Source organism: Myotis yumanensis, unplaced genomic scaffold, assembly GCF_028538775.1.
Source record: "Myotis yumanensis isolate MYYU_CA2020_CCGP unplaced genomic scaffold, mMyoYum1.0.hap1 SCAF_1, whole genome shotgun sequence".
Taxonomy (NCBI): Eukaryota; Metazoa; Chordata; class Mammalia; order Chiroptera; family Vespertilionidae; genus Myotis; species Myotis yumanensis.
In genome coordinates, this window is record NW_027223752.1 from 102,082,902 (window position 1) to 102,110,674 (window position 27,773).

At 40.8% G+C, this 27,773-nt stretch overlaps 1 protein-coding gene across 7 annotated transcripts in view; it reads left to right on the top strand.

The window, feature by feature from the left end:
* WAC (WW domain containing adaptor with coiled-coil) overlaps positions 1–27,773 on the top strand; it is a 93,638-nt gene that overhangs the window by 25,080 nt on the left and 40,785 nt on the right. For all 7 annotated transcript variants that reach the window (XM_070428594.1, XM_070428593.1, XM_070428585.1 and 4 more), the window contains exon 4: positions 26,096–26,202. In XM_070428594.1, coding sequence (XP_070284695.1) covers positions 26,096–26,202 — 107 coding nt within the window. The remainder of the gene's footprint in view (positions 1–26,095; positions 26,203–27,773) is intronic.

Genomic DNA, 27,773 nt, shown 5'->3' on the forward strand with positions numbered 1-27,773 from the left:
CCTTTACTTCCTTTGCCTTTGGGATCACATTCATAAAATGTTCTCTACTACCAAAGTTCATAAGTTTAGTACCTATGTTTTCCTCTATGAAATTTATTTTGTTTTAGGTCTTATATTTATGTCTTTGGTCCATTCTGAATTTCTTTTTGTGCATGGGACAAACTGTAGTCCTAGTTTCATTCTTTTCCAAGTCGCTTTCTAATTTTCCCAGTACCATTTTCATTAAAGAAGCTTTTTTTTCTTCATTATATGTTTTTACCTCCTTTGTCAAAAGTTATTTGCCTGTGTAGAAGCGGTTGGGGTCTCAATTCTTTTCTATTGGTCTGTGTCTGTTCTGCCAGTACCATGCTGTTTTGATTACCCTAGCTCTGTAGTATAATTTGAAGTCAGGTAATGTGATACCTGCGGTTTCATTCTTTTTTCTCAGGATTACTTTAGCTATTCAGGGTCTCCATACAAATCTGGTGAGTTATTGTTCTAGTTCTTCAAAAAATGACATTGAGATTTTGATGAGGATTGCATTAAATCTGTATATTGCTTTGGGTATTATGACCATTTTAACTATGTTGATTCTTCTAGTCCGTAAACATGAAATGTCTTTCCATTTCATGTGTCTTTTTCAATCTCTCTTAATAATGCTTTGTACTTTTTAGTAGATAGGTCTTTCACATGCTTTCCTAGCTATTTTATTCTTTTTGTTGCAGTTGCAAATGGAGTTTTGTTTTTCATTTCTTTTTTTTTTTGAAATTCCGTTGTTAGTATATGCCATATGTGCAGTATGGGAATGCAGTGTATTTTTGCACATTGGTTTTGTATTCTGCAACTTTACTGTATTTACTTATTGTTCCTAAAAGTTTTTTGGTGAAATCTTTAGGGTTTTCTATATAAAGAGTAATGTCATTTGCAAAAAGTGACACCTTTATTTCTTCATTCCCAGTTTGGATGTCTTTTATTTCTTTCTCTTGCCTATTTGCTCTGGCTAGGATTTGCAGTACAGTATTGGCTGAAGGTTTGTCATATGTGGCATTTATTATGTTGAGGCACTTCTGAACGTATTTTATTGAGTGTTTTAATCATAAATTGATGTCGCATCTTTTTGTTGTTGTTAATTCTCATCCTAGGATATTTTTTCCATTGATTTTTAGAGAGAGGGGGAGGGAGGAGAAGACAGAGAAACATTGATGTAAGAGAGAGACAAATCGATTTCTTGCCTCCTGCACGTGCCCTGACTGGAGCCGGTGTTGAACATGCAACCCAGGAATCAAACCCATGACCCTACGGTGTTCCGGCCAACACTCTAACCATTGACTCACACTGGCCAAGGCTAGATGTTGTATCTTATGAAGAGCTTTTTCTGCATCTATTGATATGATCATATAATTTTTATCCTTTGATTTGTTAATGTGGTGTCTTACATTGATCAATTTGTACCATTATTGTTTTGATCCATTCTTGTGCCCTTAAAATAAACCCTACTTGTTTGTGACATATATTATTTTTTTAATGTTTCGCTGTATTCACTGTGCTAGTATGTTGTTTAAGATTTTTATATCTGTATTCATCAAAGATATTGGTCTGTAGTGTGTGTGTGTTGTCGTTGCTAATTTTTGGTTATCAGGGTTATGTTGGCCTCATATCTTGTGTTAGGAAGAGTTTGAGAAGGATAGGTAGCATATCTTCTTAGAATATAGAATTCGGTCTAATGAAGTCATCTGGTCCTGGATTTTTATTTTTTGGGGAGGTATTTGTTCGTTGTTTCAATTTTCTCACTGTTGATTGGTTTATTTAGATTTTCTAATGACTCAGTCTAGGATGGCTATATATTTCTAAGTTATTGAACTTGGTGTCACATAGTGTTTCATATTTTTCTAGGATGTTTCTTTGTATTTCTGTGATATCTGTGGTAACTTCTCTTTCATTTCTGATTTTGATTAAATGAGTTTTTTCTTTTTTCTTTAGTGAGTCTAGCCAGGGATTTGTCACTTTCATTAATTTTTTCATAGAACCAAATCTTTGTGTATTAATTTTTTGTATAGTCTCTTTGTTCTCTATTCAATTCTGCCCTTATTTTTATTACTTTCTTCTTCTGCTGACTTTGGTCTGTTTTTGTTCTTTTTTTTTCTGGTTCCTTTTGATGTAGTGTTACGTTGTTTACTTGAGATTTTTCTTATTTCTTGAGATAGGCCTGTAATGATATAAACTACTCTCTTATTACTGCTTTCACTGCACCCCAGAAGTTTTGTATGTTGTATTGTCATTCTCATTTGTCTCTATATATCTTTTTTGTTGTTATTGTTGATTTCAGAGAGGAAGGGAGAGGGAGAGAGAGAGAGAAACATCAATGATGAGAGAGATCATTGATTGGCTGTCTCCTGCACGCCCCCACTGGGGTTGGGGCCCACAACCCGGCATGTGCCCTTGACTGCAATTGAACCTGGGACCCTTCAGTCTGCAGGCCTACACTCTATCCCCTGAGCCAAACCAGCTAGGGCTATATATCTTTTGATCTCACCTTTTATTTTGTCAATTTTTACAAAATTTTTAATGGTATATTATTTAACTCAACATATTTGTGAGGTTTCTTTCTTTCACTTTGCAGTTGATTTCTAATTTCAAAGTATAGTGGTCGGAGAATATGCTTGATATATAACTTCAGTTTTAAATTTGTTGGGGTTAGTTTTGTGACCCAATATATGGTCCATTTTTGAGAATGTTCCATGTGCATGGGAAAAGAATGTGTAATCTGATGTACTGGGAGGAAAGGCTCTGTAAATGCCAATTATGTGCATTTAGTCTAATGTGTTATTTAGGGCTGATATTTTTTTATTGATTTTCTGTTTGGATGATTTATCTGTAGCTGTTAGTGGGGTATTTAGGTCCCCTATTATGATTGTGTTTTGATCTGTTTCTCCCTTTAGTTTGTTGCTCCCTGGTTCAGTGCATATATTTTGAGAAGTGTTATGTCTTCTTAATACAGTGTCCCCTTTATCATTATAAAATGTCCATCTCTGTCTTTTGTTACTGCAGTTATTTTGAAATCTATTTTGTCAGATATGAGTATGGCCACACCTGCTTTTCTGTGGATATTATTTGCTTGGAGAATCATTTTTTATCTTTTCACTTTGAGTCTATCTTTGTCTTTGCAGCTTAGATGTGTCTCCTGAAGGCAGCATGTGGTTGGCTTTTGTTTTTTGATCCAGTCTGATACTCTGTACCTTTTTATTGGTGAATTCTGTTCATTTATATTTAGGGTAATTATTGAAGTATGAGGATTTTCTATAGCCATTTTATCTTTTGTTTTCTGAGCTCTGTGTCTCTGTTGGTTCTTTTCCTTTGTGTTTCTGTCTGTCGGTTTTGTTTGGTGGTATTCCATATGTTTTTCCTCTGTTTCCTCTATTTTTAAGTTATGTGTCTCAGTTTTGGGTTTTTGTTTTGTTTTTTTGTATGTGGTTACCATTATGTTTATGAAAAAGAAATTTTAATATATACAGTAATCCTTTTTCTTTTGAATGTATCTGATCTCCATCCTCCATTGAAAATTCAGACCTTTTCCCCCCTCACCTTTTATGTTTTCCTTTTCACAAATTATCCCTGTTTATGCTGTTTGTTGATGATCTTATTGGTAGTTTTGTAAACTTCTGTTTTTTGTTTCAGGTGGAGTAACCCTCTTGAGTATTTCCTATAATGGAGGTCTTCTGTTGATAAATTTACTCAGTTTCTGTATGTCTGGAAAAGTCTTTATTTCTCTTTCATATCTAAAGGATAACTTTGCTGGATATATTTTTCTTGGCTGGTACTTTCTTTCAGTGGTTTCAATATTTGGTTTCATTCTCTTCTAGCTTGTAGAGTTTCTGCTGAGAAGTCTGATGATAACCTAATGGGCTTTCCTACATAGGTTATTTTCTTCTTTTCCCTGGCTGCCTCTAGAATTTTTTTTTTTTATGTGTGTTGGAGAAGGCCTTTTGAATTGAAGTATTTAGGTGTTTAGGTTTTATTCTTGGATTTGAGGATCTAGCTCTTTCCATAGGTTTGGAAGTTCTCATCAAACTATCTGTTTGAATAGGCTCTCCATTCCCTTCTCTCTCTTTTTCTTCTGGGATGCCTATTATTCTTATATTGCTTTTTTCTGATGGAGTCAAATAGTTATCATAGAGCTTTCAGTTTTTTGGTTTTTTTTTTAATGCTCAAATCTGTGTCTTCTTCCCTCTGCATCATTTCTAGATTTCTGTCTTTGATATCACTAATTCTTTCCTCTATCTGAGGTTCAGCTGTATTTCCTGTGCTCACTAGTTTATTCTTGGTATCTTTTTATTGAGTGTTTGATCACCAGAATTTTTTTTTAAAGTTCCAAAACCTTTTCCCCCCAGAACTGCAATCTTGAATTTTCTATTGTTTAAATCATATATTTTCATGTCTTTAAGTTTATTTTCTGTAGATTTTTCATTCTCTTTCTGAGCTGCTTCATTACCTCGGTTATTCATGGTATTGATGGATTCCTTCTATCAAGGCATGTATGTATGAGTGGCAGTTCTCTAGGAGATTGATAAGTAGTCTTTCCTATATGGAAAAGCCCATTTTCAGTAGGTGGCGCTGAATCTAAAGTTTTTTTTTTAGCTCTCTTGCACTTCTCTGGCTTTTCAGATTTCTGCAGTGTGGTGGAGAATGGCCTGTGTTTCCTGGGAAGGTGGATGCCTTCCCTGTGATCTGGTCATTCTGGTCCCAGGGGAACCCCTCAGGAAAATGCAGTGGACAATGGGTCTCCAAATCCATGAAATCCCAGTGCTGTCCTCACAGCCAGGCACCACTGGCAGTGGGGATGGGGTGAACTGAGGGACCCCTGCTGCCTCCTTTGTTGCTTAGCCTTCCCCCTGCTTCCACCCCCATACCCACTCTTTTACCTGATCCTGGGATTAGTTGTAGTGTGTGCCCTTATCTCAGGGAGGAAGTGTTTCTGTAGCATCAGTTCTTGAGTTTGCAGATAATGTGCTCTACAATCTAATAGGCAGGGTGAAGGGAGGTGAGCTCTGGGAGGTTAATCAGGGAAGGTGGCCAGGCTCTGGCTTCATGGCTTTGTGTCTCTGTCTGGAATGCTGATTGGCAGACAACCCTGGCTACACCTCTTTTTTTGTCACTGCCCTGGTCACTGGGCTCAGCTGAAGCTCACACTGCTCACTCCTGCAGGAATGCTAACTGTTTTTGCTCCTTCCGGCTGAAGGGAGTGCCATCCACAACCTGATTTCTCCCCTCTTAGCCCCACAGTGAGCTCTGAGCTGCAGCGCTGTGTCTGTAGTTTCTTTGAGTTCCTTTTCCTTTTACCTCCGTGGCTTGCTCCTTTAGATGTTTTAATGCATGGATCTCTCAGACGTGTTTGTGCATTGAGCAGGGAATCCTGTGTTGAATTATAGCTGTTCAAATTGTTGAAACTTCACGAGGATCTCTCACGCTGCCATTCCTTTGATATCACTCTATATTTAATGCATTTTCAAACTGTATTAATGTCATACAGTATTATTACCTATATAAAGTATCTGAGATTTTGCAAGCTCAGTCCTTAGAAATGATTTTTCTTCAGTTTTATGTAAGCAAACCAACTTGTGTTGAGTTCACAATTTTTCATTTTCTCCTTGGTCCTTATTGTACTTCATTGTGTCTAAGATTACAATTATTAATATTAATGAAAGCCAGTAAAATAATACTGAGTTTGCTTCAGAATTAATAAAATGTGGTATACTCAACAACTTCAAGGTGGGACTGTCCTGGGAAGTAAAGACACTTTGCAAAGAGTGGAAGATAATTTTTATGCACTGTAGACTTTTTAGTTGATATAATTGGCAGACACCTAGAAGTCAATGGTTGATTGGAAGTGAAAGGTTAGAAAATGTCAGAAAATTGTAATGAAAAATCTGTAGTAGTGGATTGGTACAAATCAACCAAGATGAATTTGTTGATATATAACAGATGGGCTGTGTAAAGTAAGAAAACATTAGGGGGAGCATGAGAGATTAGTATGGCATACCCAGTGGTTCTCAACCTTCCTAATGCTGCGACCCTTTAATACAGTTCCTCGTGTTGTGGTGACCCCCAATTTCATTGTTACAAATTGAACATAATTAAAGCATAATGATTAATCACAAAAACAATATGTAATTATATATGTGCTTTCCGATGGTCTTAGGCGACCCCTGTGAAAGGGTCGTTTGACCCCCAAAGGGGTCGCGACCCACAGGTTGAGAACTGCTGGCATACACAAATATATTGAGCACCTATTGTGTGCCAGGCACTTGGGATTTTGCAGATAAAACAATTAAGACTGTCCTCAAATTGATAGTCTCTTAGGGGGAGATACATAATAAACTAATATGAGTTAGAGAAAAGTGCTGCCTTATAGAAAAATAGAGCTGGATAAAAGGAAATAAGATAATTTTGGGACTTATGGTTTGCTATATAGAAGTAGGTGTTGCTACATAGAAGTGAGGAAAGTAGGCATGAATAGGGGGTATAGGAGGAATATTCCAGGTATAAAACAGTAAGTGTCAAGTCCTTCTGATAAGACTGTGCTTTGTATGTTTGAATAAGGTAGCAGCAGTGTAGCACCAAGTGTTTTTAGAGTTGGAAAGTGTTTAAAAATAATCTCAGAGAGGTAGCAAGGGCCTGGTCATGAAGGACCTTGTTGGCTTTGAAACGGATTTAGGCTTTTACTAAGAGTAAGATGAGAAGTCCTTGGAGGATATTGAGTTGCTTTATGTGAATAAGAGAAGCAGGAGATAACTTAAGACACTATTGCATTGGTTGAAGTGAGAATTTAGGGTGATACAATAGAAGTAGTATGATTCTGGAAGTATTTTGAAAGTATCAACTAGTGAACTGGAAATTCAGAATGACTCCCAAAATTTTTATCCTAAACATTTGTAAGCTAAAGTTGTCATGTATTGAGATGAAGGCTATAGAACAGAAGGTTTGGGGTCTGAGGAGGATCAGGAGTTTTGTGTTTTGGTTGTTTTAGATCTGTAAGAATCCTGTTTATGGCACGAAATGGTGTGGAGTAGGCAGATGGCTATGAATCTGGAGTTTTAGGAAGAGATTGGGCTGGAATCATCAGCACTTAGAGTGAATTTAAAAACATGAGATTAGATTTTATTTAGACTCTGGAAATTGAGTCAAGACCAGACTTTCTGTTGGGACCAGCCAGTGGAAATAAATGAAGTGTTTACATTGACCTTGTTGAAAGCAGTTTCAGTTGACTTGGAGGAGTGAAGACCTGATTGGGATGGATTTCAGAAAGTAGGAGGTGAAAAGGTGAAGACAGTGACAAACAAACTATCCTATCTAATAAAAGAGAAACATGGTAATTAGCCGTACCTCCGCTACCCTTCCCATTGGCTAATCAGGGCGATATGCAAATTAACTGCCAGCCAAGATGGCGGCTGGCAGCCAGGCAGCTTGAAGCGAACAGGAGGCTTGCTTCTTCAGTGACGGAGGAAGCCAACGTTCCCCCCCTGCTGCTGCGAGCCTCTGAGCTTGCAGTTTGAAACATTGTTACAAATATAGAAGCTAAACAAAACCCCAGAAACCTGCTTTCAGCCAGCCGGGATCTCAGAGCTGGAGTTGAAACAGTGTTTTGATTATAGAACCCAAACAAACCAGATACCTGCTTTCAGCAGCCGAGGCCTCAGAGCTGGAGCTAAGCCTCAGAGCTAAAGCTGGCCCAGAATAAAAAAAAAGAAAAAAAGGAGCAGTTGGGAGCTTCAGTGGCCCGCCAGCCTGAAAACGTCCCTCAACCCCTCACCCAGGCTGGACAGGCACCCCAGTGGGGACCCCCACCCTGAAGGGAGTGTGACCAGCTGCAAACAGCCTTCAGCCCCTCACCCAGGCTGGACAGGCACCCAAGCGGGACCCCCACCCTGATCCAGGACACCCTTCAGGGCAAACCAGCCGGCCCCCACCCATGCACCAGGCCTCTATCCTATATAGTAAAAGAGTAATATGCCTCCTAGCACCAGGATCAGCGGAGCCACGAGGCCTCCCAGCACCGGGATCCGCGGGACAGGGGGCAGCGCCCAAACCCCCTGATCGCCCTGCGGCTCTGTGTGTGACAGGGTGCGGCACCCCAACCCCCTGATCGGCCCTGCTCTGTGGGTGATAGAGGGCGGCGCCCAAATCCCCCCCACCCCTCCCACGGGCCATGCTCTGTGTGTGACGGGGTAGAGCCATAACCTCCCCATCGGCCCTGCCCTGAGTGTGACAGGGTGCGGCGCCCCAACCCCCTCATCCGCCCTACTCTGTGTGTGACTGGGGGCGGTGCCCCAACTCCCCTATCGGCCCTACTCTGTGAGTGACAGGGGGCAGCGCCCCAACCCCCTGATTGGCCCTGCTCTGTGCGTGACAGGGGCTGGCACCGCAACCTACCCATCGACCCTGCCTTGAGTGTGACAGGGGGCGGTGCCCCAACCCCCCAATCGGCCCTACCCTGAGGGTGACTGAGGGTGGCATTGCAACCTCCCGATCCGCCCTGCTCTGTGCATGACAGGGGGCGGCGCCCCAACTCCCCAATCGGCCCTGCTCTGAGCCCGACCAGGGCCTGCACCTAGGGATTGGGCCTGGCCTCTGCCACCTGGGAGCAGGCCTAAGCCAGCAGGTTGTTATCTCCCGAGGGGTCCCAGATTGTGAGAGGGCACAGGCCGGGCTGAGGGACCCCCCTCTCCCCCCCAAGTGCACAAATTTTTGTGCACCGGGCCTCTAGTCCAATATAATAAAAGCCTAATATGCAAATCGACTGAGTGGTGGAACTACCCGTTGCTATGATGTGCACTGACCACCCGTGGGCAAACGCTCAACGCAGGAGCTGCCCCCAGCCCGCAGGCCCCAACTGGCGGCAGGGGGCAGGGCAGGCGAGTGGGGTGCGCCAGGCCAGCCAAGGCAGGTGCCATCAGTGGCCCCCTGATTGTCCTGCCGGTCACCCTGTAGAGAGAGGTGACCAGCGGCAGGGGGCAGGGCCGGCGAGCGGGCAGTGCCAGGCCGGCCAAGGCGGGTGCCAGTAGGGGCCCCCCAATCACCTCACCGGTTGCCCCACAGATCGGCCCTAGGGACCCTACCCATGCATAAATTTTTGTACCGGGCCTCTAGTTTGTAATAAAAGGGAGATAAAGAACAAAACTGACTGGATAGGATCTGGGTTAAAAGAAAGGATTCTTTTTTTCTTTCTTTTTAGCAGATGGGAGCCCCTGAAGCATATTGGTATGCTCATGAAATCAGTTCAGTAGAGTAAAAAACTAGAGGCAATTGCTAGAGCAATGTTGATATATAGTGTGAGAATTAAAGGATTGGCCCTAGATTGAAGCTTTGATTGGAGATTGCAGTTCATTGGTTATAAAAAGACAGCTTATTACTTTTGTAGTATATATACTGATTAGTATTGGCTGTTTAATTATGGCTGTAGAGATCACTGGCACCAGGTGTGTGGGTGTGTTTTGTTTTGTTTTTTTAGAATCAATTTTAGAGAGAGGAAGCGGGGGGAGAGAGAAACATTAATGTAAGAAACATTGATCTGTTGCCTACTGTATGTGCCTCAACTGGGGATTGAACCTGCAACCTGGATTTATACCCTGATGGGGAAGCAAAACCCCACCACCTTTTGGTGTACGGGGCAATGCTCTCACCAACTGAATCACATTGGCCAGAGCTGTAGCACCAGTTTTTAAGTTAAACATGGGTAGGTTTATTTGGACTATACAGCAGGTTCTCTAATAATGATGTTTTTGTTCAGTGCTACTGCATTATAAATACCAAGTTGATGAGATGCCATAGGAACTTAACTTGTTTATATCAATTATCCTATTGTAAAATTTGTTTCGTTATTTGTTTTACTTGAAGTCTCAGAATTAACTATGATGTTGAGTGAGGACTTCTGTAGTTGTTTAATGGGTCTCCTTAATGGTTTCATAATGCAGTCTTTGGTGCCATGCATGCTCTGCAGAAGTGCCTTGCAGGTCACTGTTAGGAGCAAGAGAAGAGAGACCCAATTTCACTTCTATCTGTTTTAAATATCTGTTCTGGGTAAGATTCATTTGGAGTTTCTTTTCTAAAGGTTTTATTGAATACCACTTTTCAAAATATTTTAATATATATTCTGTAAATATGAAACGATAGATGTTATATTTAAAAGAACTGTAATACTAGGTGATGATCTGCTGTAGCACTCCAGAATTGTGTATTACCCTTTCTCAGTCGCATTGTCCTCTAGACAGCCCAACCCCACTCCCTCTGTTTTCCCAGAATTGTCCTGATAAATGCACATTTCTAGATTCCTATCTTCAATATCACTAATTCTTCCCTCCATCTGGTTGGCTTTTTCCTATGCTCAATAGTTCACTCCTAATTTTCTTATTTGCATGCTTCATTTCCAGGATTTCTGATTGGTTTTTGTTTTAAAGTTTTAATCTCTTTGGTAAAGTACTCGTTTTGGTCATTAATTTGTTTTCTGAGTGCACTGAATTGCCTATCTATAGATTCTCACATCTCTTTGAGTATTTTCAGTAGTGTTGTCAGTAGAAAGCAAAATGATTTCTTTGGAGAAAGTTTTAATGCTGACTGGAGTCCTGGCGTTGGCATGAAAGAAAAGCCATGAAGATTAGACGAGTTTGTAGGAGTGGTTAAATATACATTTGTGGAAATAGCAAGTTTAGTGGCTATAGTGAGGAGCCATGATGATGAAAGCACCTTAAGCAAAATGGACTTCATGATTAGGGTCAGTGAGAGAACAAAACCGCATTACCTATGCTTGTTAATAGGCAGGAGAATAAAAGGAGCGGTCACACTCGGGTTTAAATCACAACTACTTTTTTAACCTGGTTTACTATTTATTTATTTATATTTTTATTGATTTTAGAGAGAAAAGATAGATAGAAACATCAATAATGAGAGAATCATTGATCGGCTGCCTCCTGCACACTCCCTAGTGGGGATCGAGCCCACAACCCAGCAGGTGCCCTTGACCAGAATCAAACCTGGGACCCTTCGGTCCACAGGCTGATGTTCTGTCCACTGAGCCAAACTGGCTAGGGCACCTGGTTTACTTTTTAAAACCCTTTTAATTTTGAGATAATTGTAGATTTGCTAGCAACTGTAAAAAAAAAACCTACAGAGAGATCCAGTATATCCTTTATTCAGTTTGTCACAGTGGTAACATCTTGCATAATCTTCTCTCTCTATATAAAAGCCTCATATGCAAAGTGTCCCCTCAGGAGTTTGACCAGGAGACCGGGAGTTCAATTGCTCACTATTACATGAGCTGACCATCAAGGGGGGTAGCGCAGAATGAAGGCAGGCCCCAGCAGGCAGCCGGGGAAGGGAGGTCCCGATCGGCAGCCAGCAGCTGGGGAAGGGAGGCCCTGGCTGGCAGCCAGAAGGCCCCAATCGGCCCTGATTGCCGGCCAGGCCTGGGGACCCTACCCGTGCATGAATTTCATGCACCGGGCCTCTAGTAATAGTATATTATACAACCAGGAAATCAATATTGATACAACCCACTTATCCTCCTCAGATTTCACCAAATTTACATGCCCTTATGTGTGTGTGGATTCAGTTCCATGCAGTTTTATCATGAGTAGATAATCATGATTACTGCCACTGCCAAGTTACAGAACAGTTCTTCATAATGTCTTGTGCTTCTGTTTTATATCCACAGCCACCTCATTCCATTCCTCTCTAGCAACCACTAATCTGTTTCAGTCTCTATAATTTTGTCATTTCAAGAATATTATATAAATAAAATCACAGTATGTAACTTCTTGAGATTGATTTTTTTTTTAAACTCAGCATAATTTCCCTGAGAAACCAAGTAAATATGTATTAATAATGCATTTCTACTTTATTGTTGAGTGGTGCTCTATGGTATGATATATCTCAGTTTGTTTAACCATTCACCGTTGACATTTGGATTGTTTCCAGTTTTTGGTTATTACCAATTTAGTTGTAAATTAATGTACACATTTATGTATGAAATAATTTTTAATTTCTCTGTTACAAATGCCTGAGTATGATTACTGGATGATATAGTAGGCTAGCTGCTTAACTTTTTAAGCAGGAATCTTCACTTGCTGTTGTCAATCGTCAAACTACATTATAAATTACTAGAGGCCCGGTGCACAAAATTCATGCACGGGTAGGGTCCCTGGGCCTGGCCAGTGATCTGGGGCGACTGGTGGGATGATCGGCGGGGCCCCCACTGGCACCCACCTTGGCTGGCCTGGGGCTTGCAGGCTGGACACAGCTCCTGTGTTGAGTGTCTGCCCCCTGGTGGTCAGTGCACATCATAGCAACCGGTCATTCTGCCAGTTACTCTGCCATTCAGTCAGTTTGCATGTTAGGCTTTTATTATATAAGACCAGTGGCCCGGTGCTTGAAATTAGTGCACGGGGGTGGGGGTTTCCCTCAGCTCAGCCTGCACCCTCTCCAAGTGGACATCCCTCTCGCAATCTGGGACCACTGGCTCCTAACTGCCTCTGCCTACCTGCCTGATCGCCCCTAACTGCCTCTGCCTGCCTGATCTTGCCCCCCAACTGCCCTCCCCTGCAGGCCTGATCTTGCCCCCAACTGCCCTCCCCTGCCAGCCTGACCTCACCTCCCACAGCCCTCTTCTGCTGGCCTGATATCACCCCCAACTGCCCTCCACGTCAATCTGGCCCGCCATGGTGGCTGTCCCTGCGATCGCACACCTTCTGGGCCAGGAGGCTGCTCCTGGGATCAGCCAGCAGTGAGGGCAAGAGCGAGGGCGGCCGGCTGAGAGGGGACTGCCGGGCCGGTACTACCTCTGTCGGTGGGGTCCTCCCAGGCCCTCAGCACACAGGTAGCCAGGCTGCCCGCCTCCTCCAGAGCCAGGCATGCTTGGAGGGCGGGATCTTCACAGAGTCCTTACAGGAAACAGGTCAGGGAGGGCGCCTCAGGGCCGGTGGGACTGAGGGAAGTGCAGTGGAGGGGCTACCTCTGTCGGTGTGGTCCTCCCAGGCCCTCATCACACAGGGAGCCAGGCCCCTCCTCCCCTGCCCCTGTCCCTGCTGCCACAAGTCCCAGCCACCCGAGCCTGGTGTTGGGTTGAGCCTTCAGTCGTTGTGGATGTTACAGACCCTGGGTTTTTATATATACTAGTAGATTACTCTTGCCAGAATTTAATCTTCATGTACAGTCCTCGCTCCAATCACATACTTCTGTAAGTCATTACACAAATACCCAAATTTTTTTAAGGAAAGGCATTTTACTGGATGCTAATTTAATGTTTAAGTATTTGTATCTAATGTGGCATGATAGTAGATATACCATACTTGCTTTTCATTATTCTCAGAAAAGAATATAAACAACTCTTCTGGATAACCTATACTTTTATATTTGGTCATTATATTCAATGGAACAAATATAGTATTTATTCAGTATATTATGGTAATTTATTTTTAACCTACAAAACTCAAGCATATTTTCACAGAGGTACATTTTGCTGCTATTTTTCACACATAAAAATTAGAGTGCTATCCTGGCTAGTGTGGCTCAGTTGGTTGAGTGTGTCCCCGTGCAACAAAAGGTTGTGGGTTCAATTCCAGGTCGGGGCACATGCTCAGGCTGCAGGTTGGGTCCCTGGTATGTAGGGAAGGCAACTGATTAATGTTTCTAACTCACATTGATTTTTTTTCTGTCTCCCTCTTCTTTCCTCTTTCTCTAAAATCAATAAAAACATACTTTAAAAAGTTATTGAGTGTTCAAAAAGTAGTGACAATCTAGAATCTGGAATTTATAGCAAAGTGGCATAATGTACTATATATACTGCCATTGTCAAAAATTTAGAATAGAATAAAATACAATCAATGGTAAATTACTGGATGTTATTTATTCTACCTTTGAAGATTTAAGATACGTACAAAGTTGCAATATGTTGTAGTTATGGTAGACCTCTAGTTCTAAACCTGGCTTTCAGAATTATCTGGGAAATTCAAATATACTTGAAAATCCTCAGATTATTAAAAGTAGTGTGGTATGGGGCTAGGCATCTTAATTGTTTATAAAACACCTCAGTTTGACACATAGTTAAGTTTGGGAAACTAAGTTCCAGGGAAGAATGATTTCTATGTCATGCGGTTAGTGTCTTGCACTGTCTTTGGCATACAGAAAATGTTTAGTGAATTAAATGTTTGCCAAATGAGTTTATGTGGGGTGGTGGTGGAGTGTTATTGACTGCTTTTATAAAATAAAATTAAAAGGAAAAGTTTAGTGTATAGTTTGGGTAAACTAATGTTTCTATATCATGTCAGTCATTTGGCACAAAACAAACAGTTATCAAAATAAACATTTGGTAATCATAAGTGGCTATTGATCTCAGATATTAAACAGATGCATTTAGCTGCATTAAGTCTGAAAAGACTGCCATCTGCCAGTCTTTTATTTATGAATTTATTTTTATTTTTCTTGTGATTGTTTTAGTCCTCTTGTTAGTCATGAATGACATCTTGGTTGGAAAAATAATTCTTTGACTCACATCCATTTTATTCTCTTAGCATAAGACTACGTTATCTTTTGGCATTTCGTGTTTCTATGAAGAAATCTGAGATCAGCCATTTGTTTGTTTAAGTGATATGCTTCTGCTGCCTAGATTTAGGATTCTTATTTATGCTTAAAACTCAGCAACTTCACCAAGATATGAAGATAATGTCCATTTTAATTGATTTTTTTTAATGACTTTTTTTCTGGTACACTGTGAGCCCCCTTCAGCCTCCAGGTTGAGATCTTTAAATCAAGTTTTCTTTTATTATACTAGTGCAGTGATGGCGAACCTTTTGAGCTTGGCATGTCAGCATTTTGAAAAACCCTAACGTAACTCTGGTGCTGTGTCACATATAGAAATTTTTTGATATTTGCAACCATAGTAAAACAAAGACTTATATTTTCTTTTTTTTTTTTTTTTTTTTTTTTTTTAAATTAAATCTTTATTGTTCAGATTATTACATTTGTTCCTCTTTTTTCCCCCCATAACTCCCCTCCTTCCAGCTCCCACCCCACCCTCCACCCTCACTCCCCACCCACTGTGTTCATCCATAGGTGCATGATTTTTGTCCAGTCACTTCCCGCATCTCCCACACCCCTTTTCCCCCCAAGAATAGTCAGTCCATTCCCTTTCTATGTCCCTGATTCTATTATAATCACCAGTTCATTCTGTACATCAGGTTATTTATTCACTTGATTCTTAGATTCATTTGTTGATAGATGCATGTTTGTTGTTCATAATTTGTATCTTTACCTTTTTCTTCTTCTTCCTCTTCTTAAAGGATACCTTTCAGCATTTCATATAATACTGGTTTGGCGGTGATGAACTCCTTTAGCTTTTCCTTATCTGTGAAGCTCTTTATCTGACCTTCAATTCTGAATGATAGCTTTGCTGGATAAAGTAATCTTGGTTGTAGGTTCTTGGTATTCAGCACTTTGAATATTTCTTGCCATTCCCTTCTGGCCTGCAAAGTTTCTGTTGAGAAATCAGCTGACAGTCGTATGGGTATTCCCTTGTAGGTAATTGAGCCTCTTTCTCTTGCTGCTTTTAAGATTTTCTCTTTGTCTTTTGCTCTTGGCATTTTAATGATGATGTGTCTTGGTGTGGTCCTCTTTGGATTCCTTTTGTTTGGGGTTCTCTGCGCTTCTTGGACCTGTAAGTCCATTTCTTTCACCAGGTGGGGGAAGTTTTCTGCCATTATTTCTTGAAATAGGTTTTCAATATCTTGCTGTCTCTCATCTTCTGGGACTCCAATGACTCTGATATTAGACCGCTTAAAGCTGTCCCAGAGGCTCCTTACACTATCTTCACACTTTCGGATTCTTTTTTCATTTTGCTTTTCCAATTGGGTGTTTTTTGTCGAATCTTTGGTTTGATTATTGTACTCCTCTGGTCTGCTATTGGGTATAATATTCTTTATTTCAGTCCGTGTATGCTTACTTTCTAATTTCTTTATCGTAGCATCGAGGGTCTCATTAGTTTTCGTGAGGCTCTGCACAAATTTATGGCAAGCCCTCAAAATTGCGATTCTTAGCTCCATATCCTCCATTTCTGTCATGTTTTTTTGTCTCCGCATCTTTTATGCTTTCTTGGTGCACCCCCTTGTGGTCTCTGTGCGCAGTCTTGTTCTAGCCAAGCCTTAATTGTTGTAGTTAACACTAGAGGGGTTTGACCACCAGGCCGGCTGGCTGTGGAAATCAGCTGTGTGGAAAACGTCTGCCTTCTGGGGAGGCGCTAATCCAGCCTTTGCCTGAGGCAATCGGCAAATGGCTGTGCGCAGGTTTTGGGCGGGGCGGGATCAACAGGGCGGGCGGAGGGAGCAGCTATGGCCGCGCTCAGTCCCGTTCCCAGAGGCTCTGCTTCTCAGGACCCCGGCAGCCGCTGCAAACCTCGGAGAGAAAGCTGCCCTCAGGTCCCAACTGATGCCGGATAATCCCGCTTCTCCCGTTTGAGTCTGGGTCCCTAGAGACTCGCCCGGATCTGGAGCCCAGAGTCTGAGACTCACTCCCGGCAGAAAACGACAACCGCGCCCTCAGCCACCAGCCCGCTTTGCGCGCGCACCTCGGTACCTTTGTATTTTCCACACTGCGCCGCCTCTGAGCCTCGATTTGCTGTTCTCTTTCCTTCTAGTTGTAGAGTCTCTCTTCAGCCAGCCTTCCTGTGGTTCTGGGTGATGTCCGTTCAGTCTTTTAGTTGTATTTTTGAAATGGTTGTTTGCGGCAGCGGTCTCCGGTGTTTACCTACGCCGCCATCTTGGTCTCCTCTCAAGACTTATATTTTCGATATTTATTTTATATATTTAAATGCCATTTAACAGAAATCAACCAAAAAAAATGAGTTCGCGTGTCACCTCTGACACAGGTGTCATAGGTTCGCCATCACTGTACTAGTGTGTGTCCTTCCTGTGTTCTGTTCCCTTCTTCAGAACCTCCAATTTTCCATATGTTGGCTTCATATTTCATATCTGGCATCTTATTTCTAAGTGCTGTCATTTCTGTCCTTTTATCCTGTACTAGAGGCCCGGTGCACGAAATTTGTGCAAGGGCCTTGGCCCCAGCTGCCACTGCTGCAGCTAGGGGCCTCTGCTGCCTCTGCCTTGGCCCCCGCCCACTGTGGCTTTGCCTGAAAGGACATCTGGTCTAATTAGCATATTATGCCTTTATTATTATAGATGCTTTGTGATATTTCTCAGGTCTGTGTTCCTTATGGTTGACATTACTTTCAGCAATGTTGATTTTCTTATTACTTCAAATGTAGTTTTTGTCTTTAATGATTTCTTTTTTAAAAAAATATTTTTATTGATTTTAGAGAGAACGGAAAGGGAGAGATAGAAACATCAGTGATGAGAGAGAATCATTGATTGGCTGTCTCTTGTATGTGCCCCACTGGGGATCCAGCCCACAATCTGGGCATGTGGCCTGATCTGGAATTGAACTGTGACCTCCTTGTTCATAGATTGACCCTCAACCGCTGAGCCCTGCCAGTTGGGCAATGATTTATTTCATTAAGTTCCTCCTCCTATTCAAGTTCTCTCTACTCTTTGACATAGAATAAATAGTATTTGTCTTAAAAGTTACTGGTTTTCTGAGATTTCTTTCCAAGTATTTTCCCCACCTGTTTATGTTATAGACTTTCACTTTAGTCTTTGCACAAACTGTGTGTGAGATGGTTTCTGTGTACTTGTCTTGAGTGAAGTTATTCTGTTGATATATACAAGGGTGGGCAAAAATAGGCTTGAAGTAGTGAGTAGATGAAACAGAGTTTATTCTTATAGTAGTGGGCTGGTGCACAGATTCATGCACATTGAAAGTAAATTAAGTAGAAGAAATATTTTAATATCGCTATTCGCCCTTTCTCTATATTAGAAGTGTCAGAGATGAAAGAAAATTAGTAAAATGTACTAGTATATAAAAATAATATATAAATTGATTAATAAATAATAACATGATATAACAAACACATAAAAACAACAAAAACATGATGTAAAAACAAAACATAAAAATAACATTGATAAAAACATTGACTGATAAATTGATTAAACTTATTCTAATATCTCCCTGTATACCACATTAAGAGCAAAAACACTCATCCTAGCTGGTTTGGCTCAGTGGATACAGTGTTGGCCTGTGGACTGGGGGGATCCTGGGTTCGATTCCAGTCAAGGGCACATGCCCAGGTTGCAGGCTTGATCCCCAGTAGGAGGTGTGCAGGAGTCAGCCGATCAATGATTCTCTCTCATCATGGATGTTTCTATTTCTCCCTCTCTCTTTCTCTCTGAAATCAATAAAAATATATATATATTTTAAAAGTGGCTCTTTAAAATAAAAAGAGTAAGAATACTTTCAGTGTGCTTGACTAATTTCCCTTGTGATGAAGTATTTAAACTTTAATGTCACACACTCTTCAAACTTGAGAAAAAGCAACATAAAACTGACCATGTCCAAAAACAGGTTCAGGTAGGAATATTCCTACTCTGTCTAGAGTTTGTCCTTGTGATTTATTAATAGTCATCCCAAATGCTGGCATCATGGGAAACTGTCTTTGAATTAATTTAAATGGGAGGCCAGTGATAGGGACAAATATTGTGTGTGCATGCCGGAGTCAACATTTATTTTTAAATTGCCAGTGTACCTCATGTGTACTGGCCAGTCAGATGGACAGACAGTTGGTCACTTAGCCTTTTATATATATAGACTAGTGGCCCGATGCATGAAATTTGTGCAAGAGTAAGCCTTCCTTCCCCCCGCTGCTGGCACCAGCTTCCCTCCGGCACTCGGAACCTGGGCTTCCCTCTGGCCGCGGGCACCCGGAACCTGGGCTTCCCTTGCAGAGGGAGGCCCTGCGCACCTGCCATAGCCCACCGGTTGGTGGCCTGGGCCTCTCTCTTTGGGGAGATCGTGGAGCCCCCTAATTGATTGCCCTGGTGGCCTGGGCCTCCCTCTGCAGGACGATCATGGGGCAATAGCGAGGCCCCCGACCAATCACATTGCACCCACCTTTGCTGGCCTGGCACCAGTGGGTGTCGGTGTGGTCCCAGATGGTCATCCCGCTGTTCAGCCGTTCGGTCGATTTGCATATGATGCTTTTATTATATAGGATTATCATGTATTATTGAATTATTTAATGTACAAATCTACACCTACGTTTGCCCACCCCTGTATAGTAGTATTGTATTCTCTTTGATTTTCTTTCTTATTCACTTGGACACTTTTAATTATATTCTTAGAAGTTGGAGGTTCGTATCTGGGTCTAGCTCAGGGAAAGAAGTGTGGGAGGTGTCTGTTAGGAGGAGAGTGATAATACAGAAAAGTAGCAGTTCATTCTGTTTTCTCTGTACTTTCTCTGTATGTGATTAGTTTTCTCATCTGGGAGTCCAGGCGAAGGTTTAGAATAACAGGGCTCTCCTGATTCAGGTAGTTTTCTTCTTAATTTGGTCCAAAAAAGTAAACTTTTTGGGCCAATCTACCCTTTTCTCCACTTTTCTGCCTGCCATAGTTTTCAAAATGTATATCCTAACAGACTTGGGATTGGATGTTGTCCTTCAGTCTTATTCTGACTTGAGTGTGGATTTAGTTGTCTCTCAAAACCAATTGCTCGAGCAGTGATGGTGAATGCTTCGGTGTGTCAGCATTTTGAAAAACCCTAACTTTACTCTGGTGCTGTGTCACAGACAATATAAACTAGATAAACAGGATGACTTCATACTATGATTTGTGCTATAAAGAAAATTGTGATGGCAAGGAGGTAGGCAGAGAGTAGGAGGTGGTACATACTTTTAATCTGCTTTTTCGTGAGGTACCCAGTACTGTTCAGAAGCATCAAAAAATACTCAAAAGCAAAAATTAGGCTCTTAATTATTTACTTTGAGGGTTCCTCATAAAGAAAAATAAAATCTGTTTTTTTCTTAGTTTGGTTTCCGAGGCCATTGTGTATTCTTTAGTTTAACTTAAATTTACTCTTTTTTATTTCACATAGGAATCCTCATATTCTTGTTAAACTGGTTTTACTCACTGCCCTCAGAACTCTTGCCATCCTGTGCTTTCCTACTTTCGTGCCATTGCTCATATTATTTCCCTTGACTGAAGTTTATTCTTTACTTAATTGTACCCAGTTAAGTCTCTTCTTGTGTTAGATGACCTTTGTATTATTACTATCTTAATGTAACTGAGAATTTAAGTGTATGAAAACATGAAAGCATTGTACATACTTACTTGAAGATTCCTTTGCATTCGTTTTTCACCCGTTCTTAGATTGAAGCGTGCCATGAGGCTTCCAAAGTTGAAATCAGCTAATTCTTGCTCCATTAGACTCAGAAGTTTAAATTACTTGGAGAGACCTACAGGCATTTCAGGACCTGCCTCTCTTTGTTTGCTGTACTGTGTCTCTGAAGTCGTCATCTTGGGAAAGGATAATACTGTTTTTCAATATTGTCCATTACTCACCCTTTGAGAATCTTTAAATTTGATAACTTTTTCTAAAACTGGTTCTGTTATTTTTCATACTACCCTATTTTTTCTTAAAGGAATGCTTTCATTAGACTAGCCACTTAACTCATTTAAAAACAAGAAAATCATGGAGTAGGTAAGATGTACTGTAATTACACTGCTTTAAAATAGATATTAAGGAGAGGTGTGTGCTATGATAGGGGACTTATTTTAGATTGGGGGTCAGGGAGGGTTTTTACTTTTCTAAAGAGTGGCATTTAAGCTGGAAGGATGGCCAAAAATAATAGGCAAAGCATGAAAGATAGGAGAGGTAAGGGGATAGAAGGATCTAGGGTAGGAAAGAACTGGGCATGTACTCAAAGAACTCAGAACAGCTAGCATGCTCACTGCTGCAGGATGAGGCTGGAAAGGTAAGAAGGGCCAGAGGAACTTGAATGGCTTCCCTCTGTACTCATTAAAATTGAAAACACATGTCATGATCTGAGTTACCCTTTAAAAGATTACTTTGACTATTCTGTAGAGTGTTTTGAAATGTAGGTGAGAATGAGTGGGTGAGTAGTTAGAATACTAGGGTGAACCCAGTGAATTTACTGGAGTCAGTAAGAATGAGGAGACCTTTACTCTTTCTTCAAAGCCTTGTAATGCTATTTGTTCTGAATAAAGTGCCTGAGATGACTGAAGAGTCAAGTCATGTGTTGATAATTTGTCTAAGCAAATAGAAGTAGTAAAAGCCACTGAATCTTCAGGGTATAGGCAGTTAGAAGGCGCTAGGCTTTTATTGTTACTTTGTTAATAAAGTCTTCACCAGAGTTCAAATAGAAGGGAGGATAAAAGTCTTAGTCTAAAATATTCTCTAATTCCTTAGTGATAAAATGTCAGGTGGCAGAAGTCAGAGAGGTTAGTAACATTCATAAGTCTAGCATTTCAGACGTAATTGTGATCTTTGCAGTTCTACACTGTCAACCATATCTTATTTGACAAATAAAGGTAACCAAAGAGGTTAGATGGCCTTATTTTTATTTAGTAAGAGGCAAAATACTGTATAGTATGTAGCAGTACTCTTTTTTTTTTTTGCTGAATAATTCCATTGTATAGATATACCATGTTTTATTTATCCATTAGTCAGTTTAATGGACATTTGATTTGTTTCCAGCATTTGGTTAAAGATAGTGTGCAACGAACATTGTGGACGTATGTTTTCATTTCTTAGACATATATGTAGAGTAGAATTGCTGGGTTACGTGGTAAGTTGTGTTTAACCTTTTCAGGAGCTGTTAAACTGTTTCTGTTTCAAAGCAACTGAGTATTTTACATTGACAGCAGCAAGTTGTATGAGGGTTCCAGTTTCTCTGTGTTCTCATTATATAGTCTGTCTTTTTTACTATAGCTATGCTAATGGTTATGAAGTGGTATCTCACTGCAGATTTGATTTGTATTTCCCTAATGGTTAATGTGTTGAGCATCTTTTCATGTCTTTTTTGGCCACTTGTATGTCTTCTTTGGAGAAATATTTGTTGAGATCTTTCACTTACTTTAAAATTGGTTTATTGATCTCTTTTATTGAGTTGTAAGAATTTTTACTAGTGGAACTAGATAAAAGTTCTTTGCATATGACTTGCAAATATGTTCTCCCATTCTGTGTATTATCTTCTTGATGGTGTCTTTTGGAGCACAAAAGTTAAATTTTGACAAAGTTTAATTTATTAAATTTTTCTTTTTTTCTGCTTGTACTTTTGGTGATAATGTATGCCTATATATTTTTAGCTCTTACATTTAGGTCTGTGGTTCATTTTGACTTAGTTTTGTATATGGTGTGAGGAAAGGGGGTCCAACTCAACTTCATTTTTCTGCATGTGCACTTTCCCTTAAGCATTTTTGTAAAATCTCCATTTCTAGCCTGTAGATCGGTGGTCGGAAAGATTTTTTTTTTTTTTTTTTTTTTTTTTTTTGCCAAGGGCCATTTGGATATTTATAACATCATTTGTGGGTTATACAAAATTAGCCTGCTATATTTGGTCAAACATTTAATTAACTCACTCCTAATGCATTGGCAGGGCCACACCAAATGATTTCTCTGGCCTTATACAGCCTGCGGGCTAGACTGCTGTAGATGACCAGTATATGCTACCTACACCTGTAAGAGTAGGGATGATATGGGTGTCTCCAAAGGAAATGATGTAATAATGTACATTTCACAAAGATGTTTTTATCACTATAAATATTTAGCATATTTATTTGGGATAAACATAGGATAGCAGTACTGTTTTTAAAACAAGTTTTATTAATGAAATCCAGTGACAGCTGCTGCATCTCTCATTTATCTCTGTCGGAAAATTTTTGGTCCCAGCTATTAACAAAGGACTTGCCTTGATATTATTTATAATAGATACAAGTGCAGATGTATTGTTGGTAATGACATTGTTCCAAGTGGTAAACATCTTGGTGAAAGTTTGAAACAAAAACTAAGAACTCTGCAGTACAATTCGCACAACAGTTAAATTCCTAGAAAATTCAGCATATTGTATTAAGCAGAATTAGGTCCTAGGCTTAGCTGAATTATAAGCTGATTTTTCAGACAGGGTACAGTTCTTTGAGAAATGTCCTGTGCACAGTAGGAACCCCTAGCCCCCTTTCATTTTCTTTTTCTTTTTTTAATCCTCACCTGATGATATTTTTCCATTGATTTTTTTTTTTAGAGAGAATGGAAGGGAGAGAGAGAAACATCGATGTGAGAGAGACACATCAATTCCTTGCCTTCGCGCACACCCCAACCAGGGCTAGAGTCAAGCCTGCAACCGAGATACATGCCCTTGATCAGAATCGAACCCAGGTCCCTTCAGTCCCCAGGCCGACGCTCTTTCCCTTGAGCCCAACTGGCTAGAGCTCCCTAGCCCCCTTTCACTAATTGTCAGTGGACACTTTCATCTAGAGTAGTGCTGTTCACTGAGCTATGTATGCAATTTTAAATTTTCTAGTAACCAACATCTGGAATTAATTTTAATAATATATACTATTTAACCCATTATATAAAAAAATAGTTCATATCTATATCATAAAAGGCCTGAGGTCGTGACACCGTGATAGCATCACGACCAACTACCGGACTCACCAGGAGGTGCATTGATAGGTCCCACGGAGGGCAGGACTTCGGTGTCCCGCAGCGGCTGTGGTGGGCGGGACTTCTGGAGCGTCCTGGGCGCCCACAGCGTCGGCAGAGGGTGCGAGGCTTCCTGGGGCGGCGGCCATGGCCCTGATGGCAGGCTGGGCCTAGGAGACCCTACACGCGCACAATTTAAGCGTGCACTGGGCCTCTGGTAGTCAGTATAAAATATTAATGTGCTGTTTTAGCTCTTTTTGTACTGAGTTTTTGAATCTAGTTTGTATTTTGCACTTATAGCAAATCTCAATTTAGAGTAGCCACATTTCAAGTGCTCCATGGCTGTATGTGCCTAGTGGCTATCATTGGGATAGCAAAGAACTAGATTAATTCAGTTACAAGGGACTGTCAGATACAAGCTTGTTGTTAACACATCATTTTATCCACCCCCTTCCTTTCCATCCCCCCTCCCCAAGAGACATGAAGAGACATAGTCTGGTTACCACAACATTTTCTTTTTACCCCACCATTAGCTCATATACAATTGGTAAATTGGAGAATGGTATAAGTATAAACTGAAGTTGTGTTGGTTTACATGTGAATTTTTTTTCCTCAGCAGAGGATCAGAATAGCAGGATTAGGGTTAAACCTTCAAATAGAAAGGAAAAAGCCTCAACCAGCTGCTGCATAGGCAAAGTGCCTAAAGAAAAAAAAAATTTTTAATCTTTACCCAAGGAGGATTTTTTTCCCATTGACTTTTTGAGTGAGAGGAAGGAGGGGGAAGGAGAGAAGGGAGAGACACATGGTTGGTGTGCTTCCTGCACAACCCCCTGATTGGGGCCAGGGATCTAACCTGCAACCGAGGTACCTGCCCTTGACCAGGAATCTAACCCTTGACCCTTCAGTGTGAGGGCTGACTCCCTTAACTGCTGAGCCAAACCCGTCAATGCTGCTGCGCAACTTTTTGTTTAGTGTTCTGGTTATAATAAATTTGCATAACTTTGAGTAATTTGCTCCTACTCTTTCTCCTATACGGCTTTATTTTTAGTGTGCAATTTTGCAGAATTCAGAGTTTTTCAAGAAAACATGGTTATGGCAAAATACCCATTTCAGACATATGGCTTTCTTTGTGAAATCCCCTTATTTTAAGTGTTTGTGGTCTCTGGTTTTGGAGAGATGAGAGGAGGACCAAAGACAATGGGAAGCAATGCATTATTTAGAATAAAGTGTGGCTAAGATACTACACCAAACCATCTTGAGAGTGCTTATTAAAAATTCAGGTTTTGGAATCCCATCCCATTTACTGTGAATTAGAATCTCTAAGATTTAACCTTGAAATCTGTATTTTTTTTAATATAGTGGAGTGTAAGATCCCTGCTGAACCTTATTCAGCCATACCTGTTAACTGCTTTTTAGTTTGAAAAGTGGTTTGGGGTGGTAGAGGTCCTTGGATTTTTTTTTTTAATTTATTGGAATGACTGGTTACTAAAATTATATGTGTTTCAGGTGTACAATTCTATACCACATCATCTATATATTGTACTAGTGACCCGGTGCATGAAATTTGTGCATGGTGGGGAGGGGGGTTGTCCTTCAGCCCAGCCTGCACCCTCTCCAATCTGGAACCCCTCGGAGGATGTCTGACTGCCCTCTTGCAATCCAGACGGCCTTCCCGACAAAGCCACAGTGGCGGAGGCCAAGGCAGAGGTGGTTAGGGGCTATCAGGCCATCAGGGGACCAGTTAGGGGCGATCAGGCAGGCAGGCAGGTGAGTGGTTAGGAGCCAGTGGTCCCGGATTGTGAGAGAGATATCCGACTGCCAGTTTAGGCCCGATCCCCACGGCCTATACCGGCATTCAGACATCCCCTGAGTGGTCCCGGATTGGAGAGGGTGCAGGCCCGACTGAGGAACCCCCGCCCCGTGCACGAATTTCGTGCACTGGACCTCTAGTCTAATTATAATAACACTAGATGCCCGATGCACGAAATTCGTGCTGTGGGCGGGGGGGGGGGGTCCCTCAGCCTCGCAGTCGGATATCCCTCTTGCAATCCGGGTCCCCTTGCTTCTAACCACCCGCCTGCTCTCTCTTTACTGCTTGGCTTGCCACTCCTTAGCACTGCCCACTTGCCAGCCATGAGCCTGGCTTCTGGCTGAGCAGTGCTCCTGCTGTGGGAGCACACTGACCACCATGGGGCAGCTCCTGCGTTGAGCGTCTGCCCCCTGGTGGTCAGTGAACATCATAGCAACCAGTCATTCTGGTTGTTCCACCATAAGGGCTGCTGGGCTTTTATTGTATAGATAGATTGTTCCGTATTAGCCATGTAGTATACCAGTATGTACTGATTAACCCACATTTTTAGTAGGCTCACAAATACTTTATGTATTAATAAAGAGCATGAATATGTATGCCTGATCTTATGTAAAATGGTTTAGGGATATACAATGATTATATTAATATATATGACATGATAGAAGCCAGTTTAAATTAAATATGAAGTAAAACTTATACTTTACTTTTCTTTTTTTAAGGGACCAGTTACTCTCCACAAGAAAATTCACACAACCACAGTAGTCTTCATAGTTCAAATTCACATTCTTCTAATCCAAGCAATAATCCAAGCAAAACTTCAGATGCAGTAAGTATATGAACACACTTAATTTTGTTTGTTTTTTGTTTTTTAATTCATTGCAAAACCCAAAACCCCTCACACCAAGTCTTAAGTCTAATGTCCTAAAAAGAATTTTTTTTTTTTCATCTAACTTTTTCTTAATGTATCTTAAGGTTACTGAGATAACCTTATTAGAATTGAGGATTGTCCAAGAACACCATCATGATATTATTTGTCAGTATTCCTTTAAAGAGCAAAATTTTACCATTGAGATATAAAGAACCTCAGATTGTGAAACTTCTGTAGTTAAAATGTTTAACTTGAGCTGCTCTTTCCATAATATATAAACTTCTTATTGATTTCAGAGAGGAAGGGAGAGGGCAAGAAAGATAGAAACATCAATGATGAGAGAGAATCATTGATTGGTTGCCTCCTGCACACCCCACAGAGGGGATCAATTCTGCAACCAGGGCATGTACCCTGACGGGGAATTGAACCGTGACCTTCTGAGCCACACTGGTGGGGCTATTCAGCAAAAATTTAATAAGGTTTTAATTTGCCAAGCATATGCTAGGTTGTAGTTATGTAGAACTAAGAAAATGTGGCTCACCTGAAAGGAACTTTCAGGTCTGTGGTGGGGACTGAAAAATAAACAATTAAAACAGTGCATGTTAACGTTGCTTTGGGAGCACTCAAGATGAGGATGGACCCCCCAGATTGATGAGGGAGGTATTAAAGTATATGTAATGCTACCCAATAGATTGAATGTACTTTAGCCAGTTAAGAGTTCTGGAATTTGTAATAAGCAAAGGGACAGCACCTACAAGAGAAGTGTGAAATAGTGTTGCATGTTTGGAGAACTACAGGATTTTGATAATACGGTACGATGGGAACAGTTCAGGTTACAGAGATGAGTGGGTGTCAGTTACAAAGAGTTATGTATCTTGCAAGGAATGTGAATTTTATATAAAGACAATGGAGACCTAGTGAAGGAAAAATTGGTGAAGTAACATCATATTTGCAGCTTAAAACATATCAGAAAGCTATGTGGAAAATACATTATAGAAAAGAAAGAACAACAAGAAAGCTATAGAAATGTAGGTTGAATCCAACAGATTTTTGTCTTAATTATCTGGGTGATCATCAGACCTTTATTGGCATTGAAAGACCCTATAAACTTGCAGCGGTTCTCAACCTGTGGGTCGCGAACAATGAAAATACATCCTGCATATCAGATATTTACATTACGATTCAAAAACAGTAGCACAATTACAGTTATGAAGTAGCAACGAAAATAATTTTATGGTTGGGGGTCACCACAACATGAGGAACTGTATTAAAGGGTCACGGCATTAGGAAGGTTGAGAACCACTGCAAGGGTCTTTACCTAGTTGAAGTAGTGTGGATAGTACATTTTTATGGAAAATTGAGAGCAATGATAATTTCATAAAAATAAATGTAGAATAGTTTTAAATATTGTGCTGATCAGGGTCTAGTTGGGAAAACAGAAGTCATGCTTATTATGTTTAGCACAATTTAATAACTTTATATGTAGGATTGATTAAGCAGATATTGCAGGTATTGAGGACTGAATAAAA